This window comes from Micropterus dolomieu, linkage group LG08 (assembly GCF_021292245.1).
Source record: "Micropterus dolomieu isolate WLL.071019.BEF.003 ecotype Adirondacks linkage group LG08, ASM2129224v1, whole genome shotgun sequence".
NCBI classification, from domain to species: Eukaryota; Metazoa; Chordata; class Actinopteri; order Centrarchiformes; family Centrarchidae; genus Micropterus; species Micropterus dolomieu.
In genome coordinates, this window is record NC_060157.1 from 20348330 (window position 1) to 20372914 (window position 24585).

The 24585-nt window shown below is 41.0% G+C and overlaps 1 protein-coding gene across 3 annotated transcripts in view; it reads left to right on the top strand.

The window, feature by feature from the left end:
• Positions 1-24585, top strand: part of kif1b (kinesin family member 1B) — a 62590-nt gene that overhangs the window by 6970 nt on the left and 31035 nt on the right. For all 3 annotated transcript variants that reach the window (XM_046057148.1, XM_046057146.1, XM_046057147.1), the window contains exons 3-15: positions 14235-14311; positions 14463-14642; positions 15245-15313; positions 15494-15672; positions 16453-16564; positions 17113-17190; positions 17278-17343; positions 17859-17934; positions 18048-18126; positions 18646-18788; positions 21255-21388; positions 22857-22936; positions 23520-23595. In XM_046057148.1, coding sequence (XP_045913104.1) covers positions 14235-14311; positions 14463-14642; positions 15245-15313; positions 15494-15672; positions 16453-16564; positions 17113-17190; positions 17278-17343; positions 17859-17934; positions 18048-18126; positions 18646-18788; positions 21255-21388; positions 22857-22936; positions 23520-23595 — 1349 coding nt within the window. The remainder of the gene's footprint in view (positions 1-14234; positions 14312-14462; positions 14643-15244; positions 15314-15493; positions 15673-16452; positions 16565-17112; positions 17191-17277; positions 17344-17858; positions 17935-18047; positions 18127-18645; positions 18789-21254; positions 21389-22856; positions 22937-23519; positions 23596-24585) is intronic.

The following is a 24585-nucleotide window of genomic DNA, read 5'->3' on the forward strand; positions in this document are numbered from 1 at the left end:
GAAAGGGGAACGTGATAAATGCACTCTCCCACTAAATTGTAGGCCACTTGTGGTTTTCATGCCACAACTTGTGTTGACTCTTCACTAACTACTCAAATTTTTCGTGTGTGTGTGCCCATATTTTAACATTAAGCGTCTGCATGCTTCTTTGCTTTGGACCTGTGTTGATTTACTTGCAATAACCCATGTCACTTACTTGTCAAACTGTAAAAGCTTTTCTTCGCATGTTGTAAACATCAAATTTTAAGTATCTTAAATCAGGGCCTTAAAGTCGATAAACACAGAACATCTTTTTGCAAAAATCGAAACATGAAAGCTAGTGGAAAACACAATAGTTGACACAGTGATGATGTCCCACTGAATTTGTTGGCATTTTTCCCGTTAACATCATGGGGCATAAGGATCTGCTTTGCGATTTGCAGTAACGAAAAGCAGTATGAATCTCGTGATCTCTTGAGATTTGGTTTGTCACATTATATGCGTATGGAGAATAAAGTGGCCTCCTGTCAGATCTGTGCCCTAACTCTTTCTTTGTAAATAATCTCACATAGCATACTTGTTACACTGATGGATGTGCAGCAGTACTCACCTCATATCAATGACATCTTTCCATAAATCAGCTTTGCTCGCCACCTTTTGCAGCTCACTCTTCATTCCAGCCTGTGATGGAACCGAGTGGAAACTGTGGGAGCATTTTGCAGAAAATGTGGGATATTAGAGGAGAGGATAGGATCGGCGCTGACTTGAGAGGGGGGGAAGGGAGATGTAAACGCAGCCACAGCAGCAGAGACAGTGAAAGTCGTGCACGAGCACTACTCACGTGTAGGACAGCGTGAGGCAGCATCACATACAGTCGCCCAGCTTGGGATGATGGGAGTTTCAGTCATGTTGTTAGAGGCTAAGAAATGTCTCTCATGCAGCTGAGCTGAAGCTAAAGAAAAGGCAAAGCTATTACATTTGCATCAATCGATCGATCGATGTGCCAGAAATGCATAATCCATTACTAAATTAAATATGATGTTCAGGTGATATTTTTGCAGCATATAACCCTTCAGAAAAACAACAAGATATTGATTCTCTAGGGAGGTGTTCTCAGAGGCTTCGATTTGGCTGCTGGCCTCCAGACAACACAAATCTATTAATGTCAGTAATACTACCAGAGATAAAAGGCCCACCGCCTGCCCGGCCTCACATAACAAGGTGGAACAATACAGTGCTGAATTAGTCTGGTGAAATGCAGTTCAACCAAATCCTAAAATGTGTCCCAGTTTTACAGCGCCGCCCAATCAGTCAAAGGGTTAGATATTGTCTCTATAACAAAAGGGTCACTAGCAGATTTTTGTGCATAGAGCAGGGGGAATTGGGAATGTGTGTGTGCCCATGCATCATTTTGGTGTATGTGGACCTGATAATAAAAAGTGGGAAGATAAAGCATGTAGTTGGGCCAGAAAAGATGATAGCACAAATTTAAAAGTTATCAAAACAGATCAAAAGTTGTAGTTTAAAGATATACGCTTGCACCAGGCACATGTACGGCAACTCTATAATGCCTGATTTCCTGTCAGAGAAGGATCCAATGCAGCCAGTCAGTTGAATCTTGACTTGCTAACTGAGGTCATACTTATTTGACTATGATAATCAGATTGTGCTCACAGCAGTGCACTTCCATCACCATTCAATCCCTGACTTTGTTATACAATCCTCTTACCTACTCCTTGGTTCATTGCTTGAGTTTGTGTGAAATAGCCGGACTTTCCCACATTCAAGAGAGCGAATGTGGTTTTTTTTTCCCTTCTAGGTTTGTGCTCTGAACGACACAGCTCTTTTTCCAGACTGTATTGTTTTGTTTCCTCCCACAGTCTGAGGGCTGTATTCAGAGGCAAACTGGAGAGCTTTGCAGTCCGGGCACGGGTAGCTTGCTGGTGGCCATGATGCTCACTTTGTATTATTCATGAGTAAGAAGTCAGTGGGTTTGCAGTGTATTATTTTTGAAACCTTAATTAATTAGAGAGCTGAACCTTCATCTGGTTGGCTACTGGAATGCCGCTGTTTGGATACTTTGCAGCTAATTCAGTGGTGTACACACACAGATGCATGCAGTTTCATGCGTCATTTCCGAAGACGCTAGAGAAAGATGTTAGTCATCTGACATTAGCTTGAGGCATCGGCCAGTGCTTATCCTTTATGTCTAGCAAACAAGTGGTGCAGCTTCTTTTTATCTTTCTAAGATAGGCCTTGGGGAAAAAAAAAAAGATGTGAGATCCATGTGCCAGAGTTGTGTTCATGATGTCATGATGCTTATATAAAGCCAGAACGCATTTAAAGCGAGACTTTGGTCTCTGAGTGGAGGCTAGTTGAGGAAATCCAGGTCACTGTTCTGTAAAATGGGTGCCTGTTGTGCGCAGTGATTGTAAGGGGCTCCCTTGTCTGCACAGCCTGGTGTACACTGTTGTTCCCACTCGACCATTCGGCCTGGATCATATGCTGATCTGTATGTTTTAGACAATTTTGGATTTAAGATTGAACACAAATTTGCTGACTGGTTTGACTGAACAGATTAACAATGTCATGCAAATCCCTTTCTCATCATTGCTTTCCCTTCTCTATGAACTTAATGACTGACACTTTAGCTAGCAATGGCTAATATTTGGAAAGCTTTCTAGGACGAGGCACTAATTTTAAAGCCATAGTCTGTTGGAGTTGGAATCAGCATCTCTCTTGTGGCTCAGACATTTTATTACTGTTCCTACTGTAGGCTGATTTGTTTTATGGTATATTATTGATGTGAATTAATTATTTCTATTACCCATAATGTTTGTAACCTAAGTTGAACTGAAGAGAAATTGTTCCACATTGTGAAAACCAAAATATTTAGACATTTCCAAGATGTAATCCTTTTCAGTTTTTTGTTTCTTACTGCAGCACGTGCTCACCCACTTCCCTAAAGTTCATTATGAAAAGGTTGACACAGGCAAGTTTGAATCATGAACACATTAAGTGCTATTTTTAAACTGGAATATACCAGACTGGTCTAAAGCTGTGGAGGTATTACTATAGCTTCCATGTACAGGATGTGTTTGGAAAGACCTCTGACCTTTTGAGGCAGCACCTGCAAAGAAGAAAGTATCCTCCCTGGACCCGATCCATGAGAGGCATTGCCTCTTTGAGACAGCTGAAAACCCTGACTAAGGATCCTGTATCATTTTGTTAATGTTAACATTGAGGCGCAAACAACAAATATGTTCATTGGAGAAGTTGGGGGAGGTGTTCAGACTTTGGTTAGACACACACACGGCATTAGACTTGAGCAAAATTGGCATTTAATGTGGATATTTATTGTTTTGTATTAGCTCTGATTTTATGCCGGTTCTGTGTGCCTTGTGCCTCTGTGGTTTAACCTCCCATGCCATCACCTGAGAGGCTGCCTGATATCCCTCTCTCGTTGTCGCAGTTCTGTGTTTGTTTAGCCTCTGAATGGAGTCCTGCTGGCTTAGCATGTTTTCTCTGTCTGGTGGCTTCTAGAAGCCTCTATTTAGTCTCTGTTATCCTGGACTCAGTAAATCTGTGTGAGCTGCTAATATCAAAAGGCACTCGTAGCCCTATCTAGCTATCTGTGTCTGTGGGCTGGGAGCAATGTATGGTTTGGCAACGAGTTCGGCGGAAAGGTTGGGCGGCTGAAATCTGTCCATTCCTTCCTGTCACTGACAGTCTGTCGGCATGCGAAGCGCTAGCTGCCATCTGCTGCTATATAAATAGATAGTAGACAGAGCTGGAACAGCTGGCACATGGGTCCAGGACTGCACCCTTTCCCACTGCTTTCTAGCTAGACAGGCAACCCCACCTAAAGCTGTTTTTAATGTATTACTTGTATTTATTGTTTTTATTATTATTTACTTTTTGGCATGGAGAAATGGTGAAAAGTAAAAAACACTTAATAGAAACATTCTGAACAAACCTTAGACTCGTGGTTATGAGATAAAGCTCTTAATTTAATGTAATCATTTCAGCTTTCTAATGATCTTTGAATTCTTAAATGTCATGTTAACAAGAAACCCAGTTTTGTTATTTGGAGGTATGGCATGAGAGAAATCCTGTTACCAAATATACGTGCATAATAAGCATAAACTGCATGCTCACCCCCAGTATTGTGTCTTTTCCCTGCACCATCACTCTAAATTGTGGGGAGAGAAAAGGTATGGTAGTTGGTAGGACTAAATCTGATTGAACGGCTGCATACAAAAATGTGGGATTTTTTAATTCAGTGCATTTTTTTATTACAACAATAGTAAAATGAACACTTACCACATTTTACATTTAGCTGACTTCATGTAACGAAGCTAACGAAGACACTGAAAGTTTCTTTTTTTCTAAATGTGGCAATCACTTTTTCTAAAAAGAAGAGGGGGGTTAAGGCAGTGTGAAAAGGGTCATTGTGATAGTGGGGACTGGGCACATAAAGCCTTGTCATAACAGATTACCTAATGTGTTTTGCAGGCTCTGTTGTCAATTGCAATAGCCTGCATTCAGTGCATTGTTCTGGTGTCTTCCTGTGCTTTTTTCCCCCCTCCTCCTCTCTCCCAGTAGGAAGAGAAAAATGACGTGATCAGCCTCCTGAGTAGAAACAGAGGATGTGTTAGGAAGAAATAAGTGCCCACCTTTACATTTATACACATTTCTCTGATGTAGTGGCTCATCTAATGATATTACAGTGCATATGCATATCATTAATAAAAGTTTGTTGTAGTTTGTATTGAGTTGATGGCTGGGATGTGGATTCTGGTGTGAAGGGTCACGTCTCCTGGCTAGACAGACTCATCTGCCTGCCAAAAAACCCTGGAACTCAACAGAGGAGTATTGAATTGCTGCATGGATATTTTTTTTAATTTAAGGGCCACAAGGCATCTGCCTGGCCTGACGTAAAAGTGCACTGTGTCCAAAGGGGTAATCAAGATACCACATGTTCGTTTCTGTTTTGGAGATGTTGTATGCCCTATGTTGTGGCTGCGAGAAGCTCAGCTGTTTGTCAAATGTGCACAGCAGTGCTCAGACACTACTTTTAGCCCTCAGCTTTGAGCTGCATCCAGTGACAACTCTGTCACCTGTGCTGTACCCTGGTAACCCAGCCATCACACACTCTCTTCCAAACACAGTGATACAACATGCAGAGCATTTCTGCAGCCACCACAGAATGTGCCCCATCCAGTCTTTATGCTCCCTATTGACTAATTTCAACAGCTGCTTTGCTTTACCACTCATGCACAAACTGTGACACAGCTGTGCATTTGTAATGTTGTATGGAGATGCACAGCATTAGAGCATCAGTGGTATTGATTTCTCTCTGGCCTTTTTCATAGGACAGGGCACAACGAAGGTTAGGCCAATATTTAAGTCCTACATGCGTGCATGCTTTTTTTTTTTTTCTCGTACAACACCACACACTTTTTTGGTAAATGAAATACCTGATTGGGGTGCAACAGATCACAAAACTCACCGTTCAGATCATTCCGGGATTTTGAATTTAGCCGCCTCTCTCCTTCTGTAGTCACCACCTGTGTTGCTCAATGTCCCGCCCACATTTGAGTGGTTACACTTCACAAGTATTAGCCTTCAACACTTGAGAGACTAGAGCTGCTCACTGCTCCAGATGTGTGTCGAAGGGAAGGCAGCAGATATTACTGAAGTTGCAATGAACATCACAGTCTTTTGTCCCAGTTACACCGCTGAAAATGCCCTAAATCACTCAATGGAGGCAAAAGCGACATCTTTTAAATCAGTCGCTCGCCCTTAACCCAGTCATTGAGCTTCAGAGTTAAACATATCATGCATCTGTTTGTTCTAACTTTTCACTGCAACTCTGCAACGTGATTTACAAATGTATTGCAAGTAAAAGTAACAGCAGAAGCAAAACAGTTTCTCACACTGTGGTGGTTAAACTTTCATCAGTCTGCAGTTCACATGCCGATCCATGAGGGTACCCGAACAGATCAACTATCATTACACCACTAAAATACCTGTGATATAACCTCTCATGAGTAACTGTGATCAGTACCTGTGATCCTTTTTCTATACAACAGGAACCACATGGTAAAATATGCCACTGGCCCTGGCGACCCATTAGAGGTTTTATTAATTGTTTAACTGAAAAAATATACTGATAAAACAACACTGAAAATAATCAGTTGTAGCCCTAATCTAAGTGTTAGTCAATTTTAGAGTGGCAGAACTAGATTAACTACATTCAGAGCTATTTTTTTCTCTCTTCACCTACAGCTGTGGTTTCCTCTGCCATTGTTGCTGGAGTTGTCTGTGTGTGACTATGGAACCAGAGGGGTCTGTGAGCGTGACTGGCTGGCCGGCTCACTAGCTACCCCCGCTGGTTGATTCACTAGATCCCCCCCCCCCCCCCCCCCCCCCCCTTCGGTTGACTCGCTAGATTCCCCTGCCGGCACTTGTGGAGCTTCTCAACTTTGATAATGTTTGAGCACATTTTTGATCCATCATCAATTTTTGTAAAACTGTCAATATTTGAAATCTACACAGTTGATTTCTCGCCTCAAAATGTCTCAGAAGTGGATTGTGAAAGTGAAATAGCATATGAAAATTGTAAAATATAAAACACTGGCCCCCTTCTGGTGTGTGCAATGATGATGATGCAGTGAATAGTGACGATTTTCTCTGACCAGTCAGTAGTCTGCATTTTTTTCAGGTCACCTTTTGGTATCGCTTCAGCTCACTTGGAATCTCGACATAGGTGATACGAAGAAAAAAAAACAAGTAGCATGTACCAGGTACAACTTTCCCCAGTGGAAAACCAAAAAAGGCAAGGAGAGTCGGGGCGAGTTGAGCTGGTACCATATGGTGGAAAAGGGCTAAATGTGAGGCGAAAGGCACAGGTGCTGCAATTTGCGTCAAAATTAAGTCTTTCAGATTTAGAGGGACTTGCACTTTCTGGGGGGGCACAGTGTCCCTGCCCTACACAAACCAAAGCAGATTTTTTTTTTTTTAAATTACATGTCTTATTTTGGTGCAGTTCCTTCAATTATGTTTGAAATTAGGTTTGTCACTGCACATGCAATCAACACAAACAAAAAAACAGAGATGGTAAATTATAAATGTATTTTTGGTATGTCAGGCAGCATGTACTAATGGTGGAATATTGGTGTGGTGGAGTATTATGTGTGAGTGATGTGAGTATTATGTGTAATGGACATTGCTCAGAACATTTTCTGAACCTACTTGCATGTCTTGTCAACTGCTGATTTTTTTTAAAATCTAGTAGAAAATGGCAGTCTGTAATTGTATGAGTGAATTAAATGTTGTGAATTAAATGAGTGAAATAAGTGAACTGTTACATCACACCGCTGCCCATTTGCACACAGACCCCAGGGATATTATTAAAATTCCTCAGTCCTGCTGAAAGAAGCACATGTGGTAATTACAATTCTGCACAGATATTATTTCTCAGAATGCCTGGTTTCCCTTAGCAGCTTATTCATGTGTTTTCCTTATATTTTAGAGATACATTTATTTATGCCCTTTATGCTTATTCTTGTGATGCCGGACAGGCACAGATCAACTTGCACTAACAGCTAGTATGTCCTCGGGGGGGGGTTACTGCTCAGCCATTTTAGACCCTGCTTGTCTGCTAGTCTCAGGTGAATGGGGCTAGCTTTTAGTCCCCATGTGGTGCTCTGAGACCTCCTGACAACCTAATTACTGAGGGTTGTCTTTGCTTTCCTGGCCGGATTATAGGCCCCATGTTGAACACTGGAGCACAAAATGTCTGCCGGCTGCAACCAGCTGAGTGACGTTCTATAGATAGCAGGATGTGGTTAGTTAACTGGTATCCACCGTGCCTTTAAATGGAGGGCTCCTGTGGCGTGCCAGGATCCTATCAGACCCATATTCTGCAGAACAGGAACTGAAAATGCAGAGCTTGGACAAACATTTGACCTGCCCTCATGTGCCACCCAGTAGCTTGTGTCTGTTCACTGCATATAGGGCTCTGACTGAATTCCTCTGTCTTGAGAGAATCGTGTCTCCTACACAGCCTCCCGCATAGATTTGCATGTCACCAATTTATGTAATGGAAGTTTAGTATTTTTTGATGGCCTGATGATGATGCAGTAGCAGTCCTCTATGTTACTGTTTAATTGGTGATGTTAAATTTCTGACCTAGTTCCTGCCTTGTGTGTCACCAAGAGTTGTGTCAGTGCTCAGCAGGGTTTTGTAATTTATAAAATGGTTTTTCTTTTGTTTCTGGTAATGCTAATGGCATCTGACATAAGTAAGTTAAAGGTTCAGTGTGTAAGTTTTAGTGGCATCTAGTGGGGAGGGTTGTGAATTGCAACCAGCGGCTAATTGAAGGTAATCAAAATTCAGAGCCTCTAACCGACGTAATTTCCCCATTTTGGTTATTTAATACTACAGATAGTGAGTCCTGGTTAGTGTGTGTGAATCTGGCTTTTTTATGTTGTAGGTGTGTGTGTGTGTGTGTGTGTGTTTGTGTGTGTGTGTGTGTGTGTGTGTGTGTGTAGTCACGTGGCTCCGCCCCCGTCCAATCCTGATCAACCTTCATACCTGAAGCTCAGGGGGATGTCAGCTAGCGCTAAGCGCCTTCCCTTTCCAGCAGTTGTGGAAACAACAGACATGCTTTTAATAATGGACACACAGTGACCTACACTGTACATTTACTGCCAGACTGACAACTTATTACTCACTTGCTTTCAGCGTCACTTTCTGCCGCTTTCTCTCTCATTCGCTCGTCCACTCACTCGCTACGCAAACACGTTGCACTGCGGTTAAGACCTACCTTAATCCGTTGCTCTTATAACAGCACCTGTCATGTAGATGTACTTTGATGAATGATTAGAAGAAGCTAGCAAAGTGTGATTTACTGTGCTCACTGATTCTGACACCACATGAATGAACCATCAGTCACCGCTCACCCCTCCCTTTCCAAGCGTGCAGGAGAGGCTATGGTGGCTGACACGCCCTGTTGGCTCTTGTGCTAAATAATTCGTGTGGGCCTCCATTTGTCCAAATTTCTCTCCTTTTCTTACTTCTAACAAACCAGTCAACTAGTATTACTTAAGTTGCTTGTTCTTGTTGTTCTTCTTCTACGTTACATTCAACATAGTGACAAAACACTCTCTGTAGAGACTTTTGTCCGTCTGGGCTACTGTAGAAACATGGCAGCGCAACATGGCGACATCCATGCAAGAGGACCTGCGGTGCATATAGATAGAAATGGCTCATTGTAAGGTAATAAAAACACAAGGGTTCATTATGTAAGGTCTTTATACACCACGGAAAACATATTATATTACATTTCTTTTAATAGATCCTCCTAAATATTACACACTGAACCTTTTAATGTCTTGGTGATAAATCCTTAAGCTTTTCTCACTATCCCTTTTGCATGTTTCAGGATTTTAAAGGATTAGAATCCTTAAATCAAGGTTTGATAAATGAGTAATTGACCAAAAACCTGTATTTTTAAGTAATTCAGCATAATGTCTACAGAGCTGTAATAGGAAATGCTTGAGGCAAGAAAAAACAGAACCCAATGTGCCGCATCCTCCCCTTCTGTGCCAAGTTGAGGTTGTTATGGCAACCAAAATCTCGCCAATACCTGTTGCCATGGTTGAGAATGATGACGTTTATTAGACAGCAGAATGTGTCTGCCATTTTAAGTCCAGGATAATGACTCTTCTTTCCATTTATAGTAAACAGTCCCACCATAGGAATTTCTCATTGACATCTTACCTTCTTCACCTTGTGAATATTACTGTCGTGCATCAGTGCTCACATAGATTCTGTTTGTAAGCATCATATACAGGTGCAAGTGTAAAAAGGGGACAGAGTGACTGATACTCAGTTAATATAAAATAGGTGAGTTAGAAGATATGGGGGCACACTTGTCTTCTCTTAATGTCAGTTGGCAGGGATAAAAATTCTCCTCATTCTGCCTCGCACACATTCAACATTTGACCGATGTGTGTGATGACACAATAATTGGTACAGGTAATAAGAATTTAGACTGTACACACGTAACCTTTGCCATCCCTGTTCCTTACTGCATCGTTTCCTTCGACACACTTTTATAGAGTCTTGCATGAGAGACCCACTCTTATGACTCACTGTCAGGAACACATGGGTGACGCAGCCATCAGTCCTGAGATCAATGGAGTGGGCAATCAGATGAGATGTTCATGCCACATCGTGAGCATGAGTTGCCTTTTAGGAGCTGAGCAGTCTCCCACTAGCTGCTGCTATATATTTTTATACGTCGTCATCCACCCTTGTGTCTGATGAGACAACCCGGGGAAGTTGACAGGCTCAGATATTTAATAGCTCACATCATTTCTTGTCTTGCTAGAACACAGCTGTGATTCTCAGTGAGGCCAGTTTGTCAGCGTCAGTCTCGCTGGCCTGTCATGGGCAACCCACTGTGGCACTGTCTCATCATCTTTCTGTTTTTACTTCTAAATTGCCTCGTGGACACTGAATGTGACTGGCTCTGAATGACTCTGAATTAGGCTGTGCCTTCATTAATAGCCACTGTAGATTGCTCCAGGAAAGGGGAATAGGGGGTAACGGGTAACTTTAATCCCCCTTAGTTTCTTCAGGCCCTGGCTCCAATTTCCCTTTGGAGGCAGGTCAAAGGTGAAATTTGGCTTTATATAGCCACGTCTTGCTATATCTTCTTCCAGTGCCCAAAATGGAAGCTGCTGCTCCGCCTGTGCACCTTAACCTGTTTGAGTGTGGGGTGTACAAACAAATGCATTGTTGCTACCTGTGCTAGGTTGTAGTTATCTGAGTTTCAGTGCAATGGCAGCTGCTATAATGATGACATATTTGTCATGAAGCAGTTAGTGTTCTTCACTGTGAGGACACGCTGTGCTTTTTTGTCAGCATGGGACCTGTGGAGGGCGATATTCAATCCCTGTCTCTCCACATCTCCTGCATTATTGATAAGTGTGCTGAAAACCTCTGAATGCACAAGGCACCCAAGGATGTCTGGGACATCTTGATGCAAAAGCCTTAAGGCAAGGCAAGTTTATTTGTATAGCACATTTCAACAACAAGGCAATTTAAAGTGCTTTACATAAAACATAAGCAACGGGGAAATATAAAAAAGTTTAAAAGCAACATAGGGAAATTGAAAAAATACACATTAAAAAAATAATAAAAGTTACAGTGCAGTGTACAATCAGGGTTAAAAGAGTTAAATGGAAAATAAAAACAGGCTGAGGGGTTGAGCAAATAATTGAGTTACAATTATTTTGAAAAGAGAATAAACAGAGAAGCACACTTAATCTACTCTCTCTAGCTAGTCTTTACTCGGGTCCAGAGCAATCTTTGGGTCCACTGAAACTCCAAAAACCCTCGGACACTACAGAGAAACTATGACATGTCTGTCTGCAGGCCGCTTTGATCCAGTTATACTCTGGACCCACCGGCGCGTTTACAGGTGGACAAAGGTGCCTGCAAATCCCTCAGGCGCGAGATTTAAGACCAATTCCTTCACTCTGTTCAATCTCACTCTCATTATCTTTCCACTCAATTGCCTACTCATTTATCACGGTGTAAATATTTAATTAAAAGCAATGGTAAAAAGCTAAAAACAAAGAAAAAGAAAACAATACAGTAAATGTTACAGTGCAGTGTAAGTTATCAATCTACTAGTTAAAGCAGTGGTAAAAAGAAAAATCTTAAATATTTAATTAAAAGCAATGGTTAAAAAAAAGACAGTTTCAGCAGACCTGCAGTTATCTGGGAGTTTGTTCCAGATATACAGAGCATAATAACTGAACGCTGCTTCTCCTTGTTTAGATTTGACTCTGGGGACAGAAAGCAAACCTGCCCCAGACGACCTGAGAGGTCTGGATGGTTCGTAACAAAGTAGAAGATCAGAAATGTATTTTGGATCCACCTTTTTGGTCTTAGTGAGGACTTGAGCAGCAGCGTTCTGAATCAGCTCCATGACTACACCAAGATTTGTGGTTCTTAACATTACAGATTGAAGTCGAGCACTGACTTTCAATCGTTCCTCCCTGGCTCCAAAAACTTCAGTTTTATCTTTGTTCAGTTGAAGAAAATTTTGGCACATCCTGCCATTGACCTGCTCAATACAGTTACTCAGCACCCGTTTGGGATCATAGTCCCCTGTTGAAATGGTTATGTAAATCTGTGTGTCATCTGCATAATTATGGTAACATATTTTGTTGTTTTTCATAATCTGAGCCAGTGGAAGCATGTAAATGTTAAACAAAGGAAGTCCCAAAATGGAGCCTTGGGAACTCCATTTTTGTCAACTCAGACGTGTGATTACCTATAGACACAAAGTAGTCCCTGTCCTTTAAGTAAGATTCAAACCATTTTAGTAAGTCCAACCCAGTTTTCAAGTCTGTCTAGTAATATGTTGTGGTCGACCGTGTCGAATGCAGCACTGAGATCCAATAATACTAAGACTTTCTGCCACTGTCAGTGTTTAAATGGATGTCATTGAAGACCTTAACAAGAGCTGTCTCAGTGCTGTGGTGTGGTCGAAAACCTGACTGGACGACATCAAAACAGTTATTTAGTGCCAAGAAAGCACTGAGCTGTTGAAAAACAGCCTTTTCAATGATTTTACTTAAAAATGGGAGATTTGATATGGGCCTATAATTGCTCATTAGTGACCTGTCTAGATTGCTCTTTTTTAAGAGTGGCTTAATGACTGCAGTTTTCAGGGCCTGTGGGGAAAAAACCTGAGAGGAGAGACATGTTGACAATTTGTAGTAGATCTAAGCACCCTCATGTTGAGGAGCCAGCCCTGGCTTTAATTTGCCCATTAGCAAAAGCACAGAATTTGCATGAAACAACGCTAATTACTGCTTTGTGGTGCACGCTGGAGATTTGCTCGGAAAGAGTGAAAATGCTCAAAATACAGATTATGTTCTTACTAAGGTGCAGATTCACAGTTTTTCCTCTCATCCTGTCTTTGGTTTCTATTGTTGGTCTGTTTGGATTGTTGCTAGGCTGTTACTTTTTGTCTCTCAAATCCTTTTTTCCCACTAGCCTCTTTGTTGCTCCCTCCTCTTCACATTCCCCTCAGATCTGATGGTGGAGGTATGCATTTGTGTCCAGCCTGAGCGAACTCTGTGCATTGGCCCTGACGCAAGGCAGCTAGTCAATAAAAGTTTGTCTAAAAGGGGGAATTTGAGGAAAAACTGGTGTACGGATATATACAAATATCCTACAGTAAATTCTTAGTCTTCTCTGTCTCTCTCGCTCCCCCCCCCTCCCCCCAGTGTGGAAAGCTTGAACACTAGTCCCACGGGTACCAGCAAGCATGGTTGAGAGGGATGACATACCAGGCATGGCTGCAAATTCTTGTTCATTAAGAAATGTTTGTGTGGCCATAGGGAATGGCTGGGTAGTGTGTAAATATTGTGTCATCATGCCTTTTGCAGATACAACAGGTGAGGGTGGTATAGTGGGAGTTTTTTAAACTCTGTAATGTTTGTCTTTTACACTTATCAGTGCATACGATGAACAAGATACTGATTTAAAGATGGCTTGTTTGGAAAAACTTGACACGATCAGTTGCAGTTCTCAAAAAAGACAATGGCCATCAGTCACAGGCTCATGTGACTTTCAGTTCCAAGTATATCACAGTTAGTGCTCTGATTGAGGAACAGGACCCACTATTTGCCAACCAGGATAAACATAATTTGTTTATTAATCGGCCTCTAATTGGAGTCATTTATTATGTGAAACTGAAATACATGAATACTCTCTTTAAATGAGAGATAGGAGTTTGGTTGATGGTGCTGATGTTTAAGTTTTAAAGTGAATGTGCCAAAAGAAAACAAAAACCTTTAAACTGAAACATTTTATATGATGCTCTTAACTTAGAACTTCAAAAAGACACATTCAGTTGCAAATAGACAACAGGTTTGTAAAGAAACCACAAGGCCAGGGAAGAATTTTGTGTTTCAATGAGTAGTTGGTTAAATATTCCGTGTCATAATTCAGCTTGATTGCAAAGAAGCGACTTTTGCTAAATACTAAATTGTGCTAGAAGGGATTGAATCAAAGTCTTAATATGTGACGTAGCATGAATTAAATAACTTCAGGCAGACCTTAAAATGAAACTATATGAACATGGGAGCAGTTATTGTCTCATAATCATATTCCAACCAGATATTATCAGCCACATTACTAATTTTGTTCTTCTCCCACAGTTATTGCAAACCCCAAAGCCCCAAAAGAACCAGCAAAGACCTTCAGTTTTGATTACTCCTACTGGTCACACACTACGGTGAGTTTGAACATTTTCTCTATTCCATTATCCAGTGTAATGACCTATATGAAGGAAAATAGAAAATATCTGAAGCGAGTTTCATATATTTTGTAAATTTGAAATACCATGAGTTTATACATTTTAAGTAATTTCTCTATCTTTCCCACAGCCGGAAGACCCCTGCTTTGCATCACAGAACCTTGTGTACAATGATATTGGCAAGGAAATGCTGGCGCATGCTTTTGAGGGCTACAACGTCTGCATCTTTGCTTATGGCCAGACAGGAGCTGGCAAATCCTATACCATGATGGGCAAGCAGGAGGAGGGGCAGGAAGGAATTATTCCCATGGTTTGTTCTACATTAGATGTTTCTGTAGACATCTGTAGAAGTTTCGAATTGCGTAGCAGAGGTTAAGACATATGTTTGCCTCCTTAACATCCATTTCCTCATTTATGTTAGCATTTCACAGCTAGCTGTCTTGTGTCCACCGTTGCTACCCCTTGTAGCCACTGCCTGGTTTAGTAAAACTGGGCCAGAGCTGGAGACATGGGCCAGATTAAAACCCAGGAAACAGTGTTAATGTATTGCACGCCATAGACCACCAAGGCTTTGCAGTAATTGTATGCATTTCCCTGAAATATGACTAAAAGCCTTGCTGTACAAATGACTATTGATTTTATGTATTTTTTAATGACCCACGTATTTAGACCTTATTTGTCTGATAGATATAATTGCATTAGTAATTATTAGTTTATTGTCATCTGATGCGCTCTGGAACTTACGGTCTGATGTTTTATTGCTGAATAATTTGCTATACAATATATGCAAATAAATAAATTGTCAGAATTTTGTTTTTCTGTTGGTCCACATATCTCCCTCCTATTTATTGTCCCTTTCACATTCCACATGCTGTTAATTTGCACTAAGCATCTTCTTTTTCTGCCTCTCAGCTCTGTGAAGATCTATTTGAGAAAATCAATGAGGACAACAACAAAGACGAGCTCTCCTACTCAGTAGAGGTGAGTCTCGGAGTGCTTTGGTATCTGTAATCCCTATTCTCAGCCCCTGCCTCTGACGTGGCTCAATAATTTAAAAAAATGAAAATTTTTCTTTAATATATCTAAATTGTTTAGACCTACATTGTAATAGTTTACATTCATCTCAACTGATATAACGGTTACTTTTGCAATTGTTTCTAGGTCAGTTACATGGAGATCTACTGTGAACGAGTGCGAGACTTGCTGAATCCTAAGAACAAAGGGAACCTTCGAGTGCGAGAACACCCGCTACTGGGCCCCTACGTGGAAGACCTGTCCAAGCTAGCTGTTACCTCCTACACAGACATCGCTGACCTAATGGACGCAGGCAACAAGGCCAGGTGAGCCAAGCACTGGAATCATGCTGAGATTGTGGGATGGGGGAAGGGAAAGTAATAGTGTTGGTGATTAGCGGTGATGATGTGATTAACCTACATCCTCATAAGCATGAGACCATTTAGGCAAGAATAGTAATAATTAGGAATCAGGAAATGTTCTTATCACATAGATTTCTTTAGCTCGATCATCAGTGTTGATCAAGGAACAGCTAGATATATTCTTGACACTGGAACTTTCCTTATGGGGAAGTTTTAATAAAACAAGTCCAGCTTGACCTGGAAGAACGAGATTCTTCACATACATAACCTTTCTTAAATTGCAGGTAGTAAGTATTTCTCATTAGAATGAGTGCATGTGATTTATATGTGTGCATGTGTGTTGGTTTTACTGTGTGTATGTGTGTATTATGAGAGCTCCTGTGGGGAGGAGTGAACCCTGCCTTAATCTTCTGGTGCTGACTCAGAAGGCTTATTTCTAGAACATGGTGTGAAAAGCCTGTATCTCCTGTGTGACTGTCCCTCTGAGTATGCCTTGAGTATTTGTATTTGGTGTCCTCACAGTATTATCCACCTCTACCGCACAAAATAATCCCTTAGACTCAATTCACTCTAATAGGCGTTAAACTCAGTGATGATAGCTCCAGTAATAGCCAAGACCATGGATTTAGCTTTAATGATGCAGAATAATTTAAAAGGACAAATGATTAAAGTTCTCAGAAGAAAAAAAGAAAAAGTGATTCGTTATCGCTTTGTATTTCCTAACTATGCCCGTATGTGTTACAGAACTGTGGCTGCCACCAACATGAATGAGACCAGCAGCAGGTCCCATGCTGTTTTCACCATTGTCTTCACGCAGAAGAAATATGACAGCGAAACAGACCTCTCCACAGAAAAGGTCAGGAGTCTAGAGGGACAGCCACCTTCTGATTTTTAAATTAGATCATGAAATGTTCACACATAGCCATGTTTATTACTCTTCATTAATCCCAAGCTGTTGGGAGTGTGTTTCTTCATACTTGTCTACTTACAACTCATTGAGTTTTGATTTTTGGATATCTCCTACGGTCCTCTTAGTCTGTGGTGATCGGAGAAGGAAAAAAGAGCCATTTTAGATTTGACTTCCCCTGACTGCGGATAGACAAAAGACCACTGTGTTGTTGTAAACACAATGGCCATTGTATTTAGCCACTCTATCAGATTTTACTGCCTAGCTGCATCTTACTTGACAGTAATTTCTAAATGTTTAAAATGGGTTACACTTCTAAAGATTTTTGACTGTTTAGTTTCTTAGCTGTTTGAGTGTTTTTCATCATGAACTATGCATACAGCAGTCAGTGCTGTCATTGTTGCAGTAATATTCCCATCTTCTCTTGGTTTGTTGTCAATCAAATGTAAATTATTCATAAGCTTTATGCATCTGAAATGCATTTACTCCCTCTTCAGGTCAGTAAAATTAGTCTGGTAGACTTGGCAGGAAGTGAACGAGCAGATTCCACTGGAGCTAAAGGTACCAGGCTAAAGGTAAGACTAATTCAGACACCCAGCATTAACAGTTGACTAGCGTTAGCTTGATGGCTCCTAAATAATATATTCTTCTCTTCATTGCAGGAAGGAGCAAACATCAACAAATCTCTCACCACGTTAGGAAAGGTTATCTCTGCCCTGGCTGAAGTGGTGAGTGTTACGTCTGTTTCGATTTCTTTTCTCTCCCTCTTAGCTTTTTCTCCTACCTTCTACAACTTGACCCTGTCTTCTCAAGGAATTAATGTTTGTAGTCTGGCATGCGATAATGTCTTCCCTTCTGTTTTCTCTTCTCTTGTCCTTGTAATGCCTGCTTACACAGGATAACTGTACCAGCAAGGTAAAACCCTTTGACAGCTCAACCCCTAACCATTGATTCCAACCCATGAGGCGATGTGATAGCCTTTTGCCATGTGCTATGTTGAAGTTGCTGCACATTGTTCATTCTGCCAGCACCATTTTTATCACCTAAGTGCTGGGGTTTTAGGCACCATGCATAGTAATTTCCACAAAAAAGCTAATCAAGTCAAGCCTCTACTCATTTTACCTGATCCTCCTGTCCATTAAATATAAGGTGTTTGTCATGGTACATCGGAACAGTGTTCAATCTTAACTGCCATTCCTGATTTTCAGTGTTAAAACAGAAAGATCATGTTTGTTTACTGCAGAGCAAGAAGAAGAAGAAGACTGACTTCATCCCGTACAGAGACTCTGTTCTGACATGGCTGCTGAGGGAGAACCTCGGTATGAACATTAACACCCCCTGACAAACATCCATTACCGGTGGAATATGGTGGCATTTATGTCTGTAAACATTGCCACATAATTGACCTCTTTACTGATCTTTTTTTTATCAGGTGGAAACTCGAGAACAGCCATGGTAGCTGCCCTCAGTCCTGCAGATATCAACTACGATGAAACTCTTAGCACACTCCGGTAAGGTTTCCATCCGGGACAAAGATAATAACTGATAAAATATTTCCAGTTTATTGTTTGCATTTGACATTTAACTGTCAGAGTGAGTTAAGTAAGGATCAGGAAATCAATGGAGTGGACCAAGACGCAGAACACAGAGGCAGATCAGGTTCAGTTCTATGGAATACTTTTAATAATAAAATTAAAGGGTGTACAGGCTTACAGAGAATGAACGCAGGCAGGGGTCAAACCAGTTCAAACAAGCAAATAAATCCAAAAGGGAGCTGGCAAGAAACAAAAAAAACAAGATATTGCTGGAGACGGTCTGGGACGCTTGATGAAGATACAGATACACACTAACTTGAATACATGAGTGAGGGAGGGGAGGATAGCAAGACACAGGTGAAGCTAATTCGGGCAGGAAGTAAAGTTCACAAGACACATAAGGAAGGACTTTTTCAAAATACAACAGGAAAATAACAAAACCAAAAATTGTGACCCTTAACTATGATTAAAGTTTATTTCTGTAATTATTTTTAGCTATGCTGACCGAGCGAAGAACATCAAATGCAATGCTGTCATCAATGAGGATCCCAACAATAAGCTGGTGCGTGACCTGAAGGATGAAGTCTCTCGACTGAAGGAACTGCTCCGTGCCCAGGGCCTGGGAGACATCCTGGACAGTGAGTTTTATGCTGTCACAGCAGGCCACATCTGCAGCCACACAGCATCTACTTTCTCTCTCGAGTCTACCACAAGTTGGCAACATCTTCTTTCTACTTCACTATCTCATTGCTTTCAGCCGTCCAACTCTGTTTTCACCTCAGTACCCGTCTTGTACCCGTGCCTAGTACAAAACTAAAAAGCTTTTAGAAACATATTTGCCAAGATACTGGTTTATTATGCCTGCTAACAGAGTGAAATGTGTGATATTTATTTTGTACTGTGTATGATATGTACTACAGAATACAACATTTACACAAAATATATATATATATATATATATAGTTTTCATCCTGTACAATTATTTCTAAATCATTTAATGATCCCATGTGGCTGATTGTGACTGACAACAGAAATGGTAGTTTAAAGCCACATTAAACTATCACACTTCATTTTGTGTACACAAGAGTAATGGCTCATAGCTTAGTCAATTAGAGACATAATAATACAACCATTAATAACTAATATCTGAATTGATTAATAAGCTGCCTACTTGCTAATGCCTGCTTAGATCATGCCTAATGACATGGCACTTAACAAGTCATTCATCGCCATTTCTTCTCATGCTCATTATCGTTGTCATCCAGCTCACTAAGAAATGTCTGTAACCTTTTCCTCCCATTCTACTGGTGCTGACCTCTGACCCTTCTCATCTTTTCCTGCATCCCCTCAGTCGATCCTATGGGGGATGATTGCCCAGGAAGTGGAATCAAATGTGTGTATATATGTGTGGTGGTGAATAATTGCCTTATCGTTATTTTCCCTATTAATAATGGCTAACACTGCTTATGCCACCATTACCCTATATTAAATCTGCTACCAGCTTTGCATGTTAATGCTGAAAAAGCAAAAGCTTAATAGAAGCAGACCCAGAAATGCAAGGCTTTCGTAGGTGTGCCGATTTCGCAAGGATTAGCATGCTTTGCACTTGTGTTTTTGTTATTTTTCAGAATGACGGGGGTGAGGCAGCTATTTACAAGCTCAAAGCTCAAATCCACCTTTTTTGGGAATATTTAATTTAGAAACATTACTTTTAGAATAGCTTGTGTAGCGTAGCTGTCGTCCCCACGCATAATTTTCTTACCATGTCAGTCTTCAACTCTCTTTCTCAAGCTTCTTTTCTTGACCGTGGTCTTTCTGCTTTTTATTTTGTCTTCTTTCACTAACCATCCGCTGCAGGTAACAGTGCTCACAGCTTTAGAATGCCACTTCTCAGTTCCCAAACTGAGGCTCAGAGCTACAGACAGAAAGGTGCATGATTTAAAATGCCTAGTAGCCACACCAGAGGTGTATGTATACAGAGTTAACTAACTTAGGTAGTTTGTATTGAATAGTTAGTTTGTAAGTGTGCCCTCTGTCGTATTCTCAAAAATCCCTACTACCTCTTCCCTCCTGGCCTTTTGTGCTAATAATCTGTATAAATGTTTTTAACCTGGGAAGTGTCCCTGACCAAAAGCTTAACTAATTTGCAGGTTAAAATTTAGCTTTTTGCTGCTGTTATCAGTCTATGAACTAGTAAAGTTCAGTAGCTCTGTAGTTGGGTTTTAATGCATTTCCTTTTTTATAATATGGAATATGAAAAGCCTACATTGCCAGTGTCAGCTGTACTAATTTTTTATCTCCAAAATGAGAACTCCACTTCTATTGGCCGTTACCTCAGATCTCCTTGAGGCCATTATATTGACATGAGCTGCTTGACCTTTAGTGAGGAGGCTGCTGTGGCTCCGTTACTGTGTGTGTGTGTGTGTGTGTGTGTGTGTGTGTGCGTGTGTTGAATCGAACTACTTGACTGCGGGCTGAACTTTGGCAGCATGTGTCAACGACTCTCATCTATCCTCCCTCTGGACCTTCTTGCAGCCTCCATCTCCTTCCCATCCTGTAGTTGATACACTGATAGCAGTTTTCACACAGCGTGTTCTCACTCACATTAGAGTTCAAAACAAAAGCAACAAAGCAGCATCATTCTACTACTCAGAAATCGTATAAACTAGTGCTCTGGGTTAAATGCTCTGCAGCCCTCTGGAAACTCTCTAGAGTACAAGCTGAAATTGAATGCATTTACTCGAGTTGAAAAGTTGGCGCAAACGCACAGTAGTGAATCACATGGAGTGAAAACTGCTATGCTCTGTAGCTGACCATTATGCTGGATTTGTTTGTCTTAACCCTTTGACGTACAAAGTGTGTCTTACATTGGTCTTCCCTTCCCTTTTGTCCTTTCTCTTTTCCCCCCATCTTTCTCTCCCCTTTCTATGTGGTTCCTCCATTTTATGTGGTTTATCCTATCCCGTCCTGGGCCTACCGCACTTCTCTCTCTCTCTCTCTCTCATTTTCTCCTGCTGTTGGCTCAGACCTCAAAGACATTCAGAACAATAAGAATAGATACTTGATAGCCTCAGAGAACCAACGCCCTGGCCATTTCTCCACAGCCCCTATTGGTTCCCTGACAGCCTCTCCATCCTCTGGCTCACTGTGCAGCCAGGTGGGCCTTCAGTCTGTCACCAGCATCCAGGAGCGCATCATGTCCACCCCTGGAGGAGAGGAGGCTATCGAAAGACTCAAGGTAAAGTTGGCCCGTGTAGCAAAAGCGTCAAATCACACTTGCGTCTTGTATTAAGCGCTATCTGACTACTCAACTCTGGCTGTGATTTTTAAAAAAAACCCCATAAAACAGATCTCTTAGTTTTGTTTTGTTTGTGCCCTCAGTAGAGCTAAATGTTTTAAAATAAAAATTTCCATAAAATTTTTGGTACTTTGTTACTTTGGGGGGAGCCACCAAACACTATTGAAAGTTATGTAAATGACCTAAGGCAATTTCTTTTTAAATTATCGATTATCATAAATAAATAATTATTGTTTAATTTTTTCCACAGTTTTTTTTTCTCTATCGCTGCCTGGTGTGATAAATGTGTATTTACCATAGACTGTATATAAAAAGGTATTTACCACATATCTGTGGCATAGGAGAGGCTTCCCTTAGTGCTTGTTTTGAGTATTACAATAATAATACCAGCATATTACAATTGTTAAGCAAAATATATAAATTATTGTCAATTTTGTTTACTTTGAACTGTAAAAGAAGATAACCCATTAATTAAATATTTGAAAAGATGCCTCAGTAGAGAAGGGCTGTGGTATTTAGAGCTCTTTATTATAATAAATCTTAAACTCACCTTTCTAAAACATTCTGTGAATAGGTTAGTAAACTGATTAAAAGTAAAAAAAAAAAAAAAATCATACCGACTTACAATCAAAGCCTAACATCGCATACAGTGTAATATTTGTTCAGTAAATTAAAAGTCAGTTTAATGTCAAGATGGCTGTAGTTTAATTTTAGCCCACACATAGCCTTTAAACAAAACACGTTTTGCCTGTCAGTCCTCATGTGGCCTCTGGGCTTTATAGCTCTCATGCTTGCAGTAGACCTCTCACTCTGTTGATGTGGGAGCCCACAGGATTGCAAACGTGTGGAGCTGCAGTTTCCATGGCAACCTTGGTGCCCAGTCTTGTCTGTCATCCAATGACGTCAAGCACCAACGCAGATATGGAGGAAACTGGACCAAAATAGATATGTCTTATTGACTTTTCGCCTTTATAGTGAGGCACTTAATATTCACATTCTTTGTTCCCTAAATGTGTTAATGCTATTTTGGTGACCCAGAAAGAAAGATGACAGTGAAGGTTACCTTTTACAATTCTTATAAAAGCTAACATTTAAATACCTTACTGCTTTTAAAAGATCAAGAACAGACATGATGTCTGTACTGGATGGTGACTAGAGCTTTATAAGAGGGGAAACTCCTAAGTTGGTGGTGTAATTGCTGTGATAGACAGCAGAAAGTTTTTATCCCAGACACTAAGCTTTCTTTAATGAAAGAATTTATATAAATGTCCCCAAGAAAGCATGTTTGTCACTAGTATATGAATCCAGACAGGGTGTGCCTACGGGATGTAAACAAATTACTACTGCTAATAGCTAAGGTCACGTTACACTGGTTGTGTTGTCCTCACACTTTGCCTCTGGTGTTTAGGAATCAGAAAAGATCATTGCCGAGCTCAATGAAACATGGGAAGAGAAACTGCGAAAGACTGAGGCAATCCGCATGGAGAGGTCAGTATGAGTGGACAATGTGTGTTCTTTTCCATCTCTATCTCGCAGGGAGGCGGGGGGTATGTGTCCCACTTGTGCCTCCACACCTCCTTCAATTCATCTGTGTCCTGTCAGTGACAACACCCCATAGCTCTGTCTCTTCTCTTTTTACCCCTCTGTGCTGTCTGTCTCACTTTCTTCACCTATCTGTCTCATTTCCTCTGCTCTCATTCTGTCCGTTTCCCCTTCCCTCCTCTTTCGTCACAGTCTGCTGCACAGACACCCCTCTCACACCCTTTCTCCCCCTTTATCCACTCTATCCACTCATCTGTGGCTACAGACGTCAACCATGCTACTGCCTTGTCTGAGTCTCACTGGTGCCATTCGCTGCCTGTTGTCATGCCACAAATCAAGTGCTGTAATGTTGCACTCATCACTTCTCATCCCCTTTCTCTCATTAACACAAAGGCTCTTTGCTGAAAATGAATGTACGAAGTTAAAATATGTTTCTGTGCTTGCAAGTCTTTGCAAGTGAATATGTGCAACACACTGTGTGCGTGCACTAACAATGTCCAACTAACTAAATGTTTTTCCTTCACTACAGGGAGGCCTTGCTTGCAGAGATGGGTGTGGCAATCCGTGAAGATGGAGGCACTTTGGGGGTTTTCTCGCCTAAAAAGGTAGAACAGACATGAGACAAAAGCACAGACGTTGATGACTTGTGACTGTGTCAAGTTTCCCATGGGTGGTGGTAGTGCACAATCTTCCACCATCACGTTTCTCACTTCTGTTTCCCATGTTATGTTTTTCCATGAGAACCCTCCCTGTACCGTTATTGTTTTTTCCTCATTGATTCACTTTATCATTCTGTCTGTTTTTCCACTCTTTATGTGCTTCCTTCACATCATCAGCTTAGCCATGACATGACATTTGATGAACAGCTTGATTGTTTTCCCCCCAAGAAGGTTTGTTAAATTGAAACTGCAGACAAAGCACATTTCCTGCAGTAGATGTAGCCCCATAACTGTTTAGTATCATCTTTTAATAGTAATTTTAAATTTACTCTTAAGTAAAAAGTAAAGTAATTTTACTTAGTCCACTTGAACCCCTTAGTTTTTATATAATACTTGGTCATGAGGTTTATTAAATTACAGGCAGTAGTACATTCCCCTCACTCTCCAGCATCTGCCAGTCGAGGAAGTGCCATGCCAGTAACATAAAGACCAGTAGATGTGTTAGTATACGCTTGTCAGAAGAGTCAGAGAAAGAGATTGGTTATCATTTAATCACTGTCTCTTCAGCGCCAGCTGTTGTTAGATTAGCAGTGGTTTCAGAATGTTCCCCTCTTTGAAATGAATCTTTCTTTAGACATGTTTTGATCCCCCTCCTCTGTTGCTGCTAATTGATGTGTTTCAGTTTTTTCTTTCCTTTTGTTCACATCCATTTGTCTTCCATTCATTGTTTTCTCTCCTTTCACTCACTGCTGCTCCATGGGTTAGCCTTGTGATCTTTATGCAGACTTTAATGGGGTGTTTTCCCCCAAAAAGGTTGGTGGTTCGGCGGAGTAGCTGCTAGCATTGTTTGTTGTGGTACTGTGACTTATGAGACTGTGACTACAGTTCATGCACTGAATATAATGGACAGCATTAGCAGTGTTTGATATGAAACTA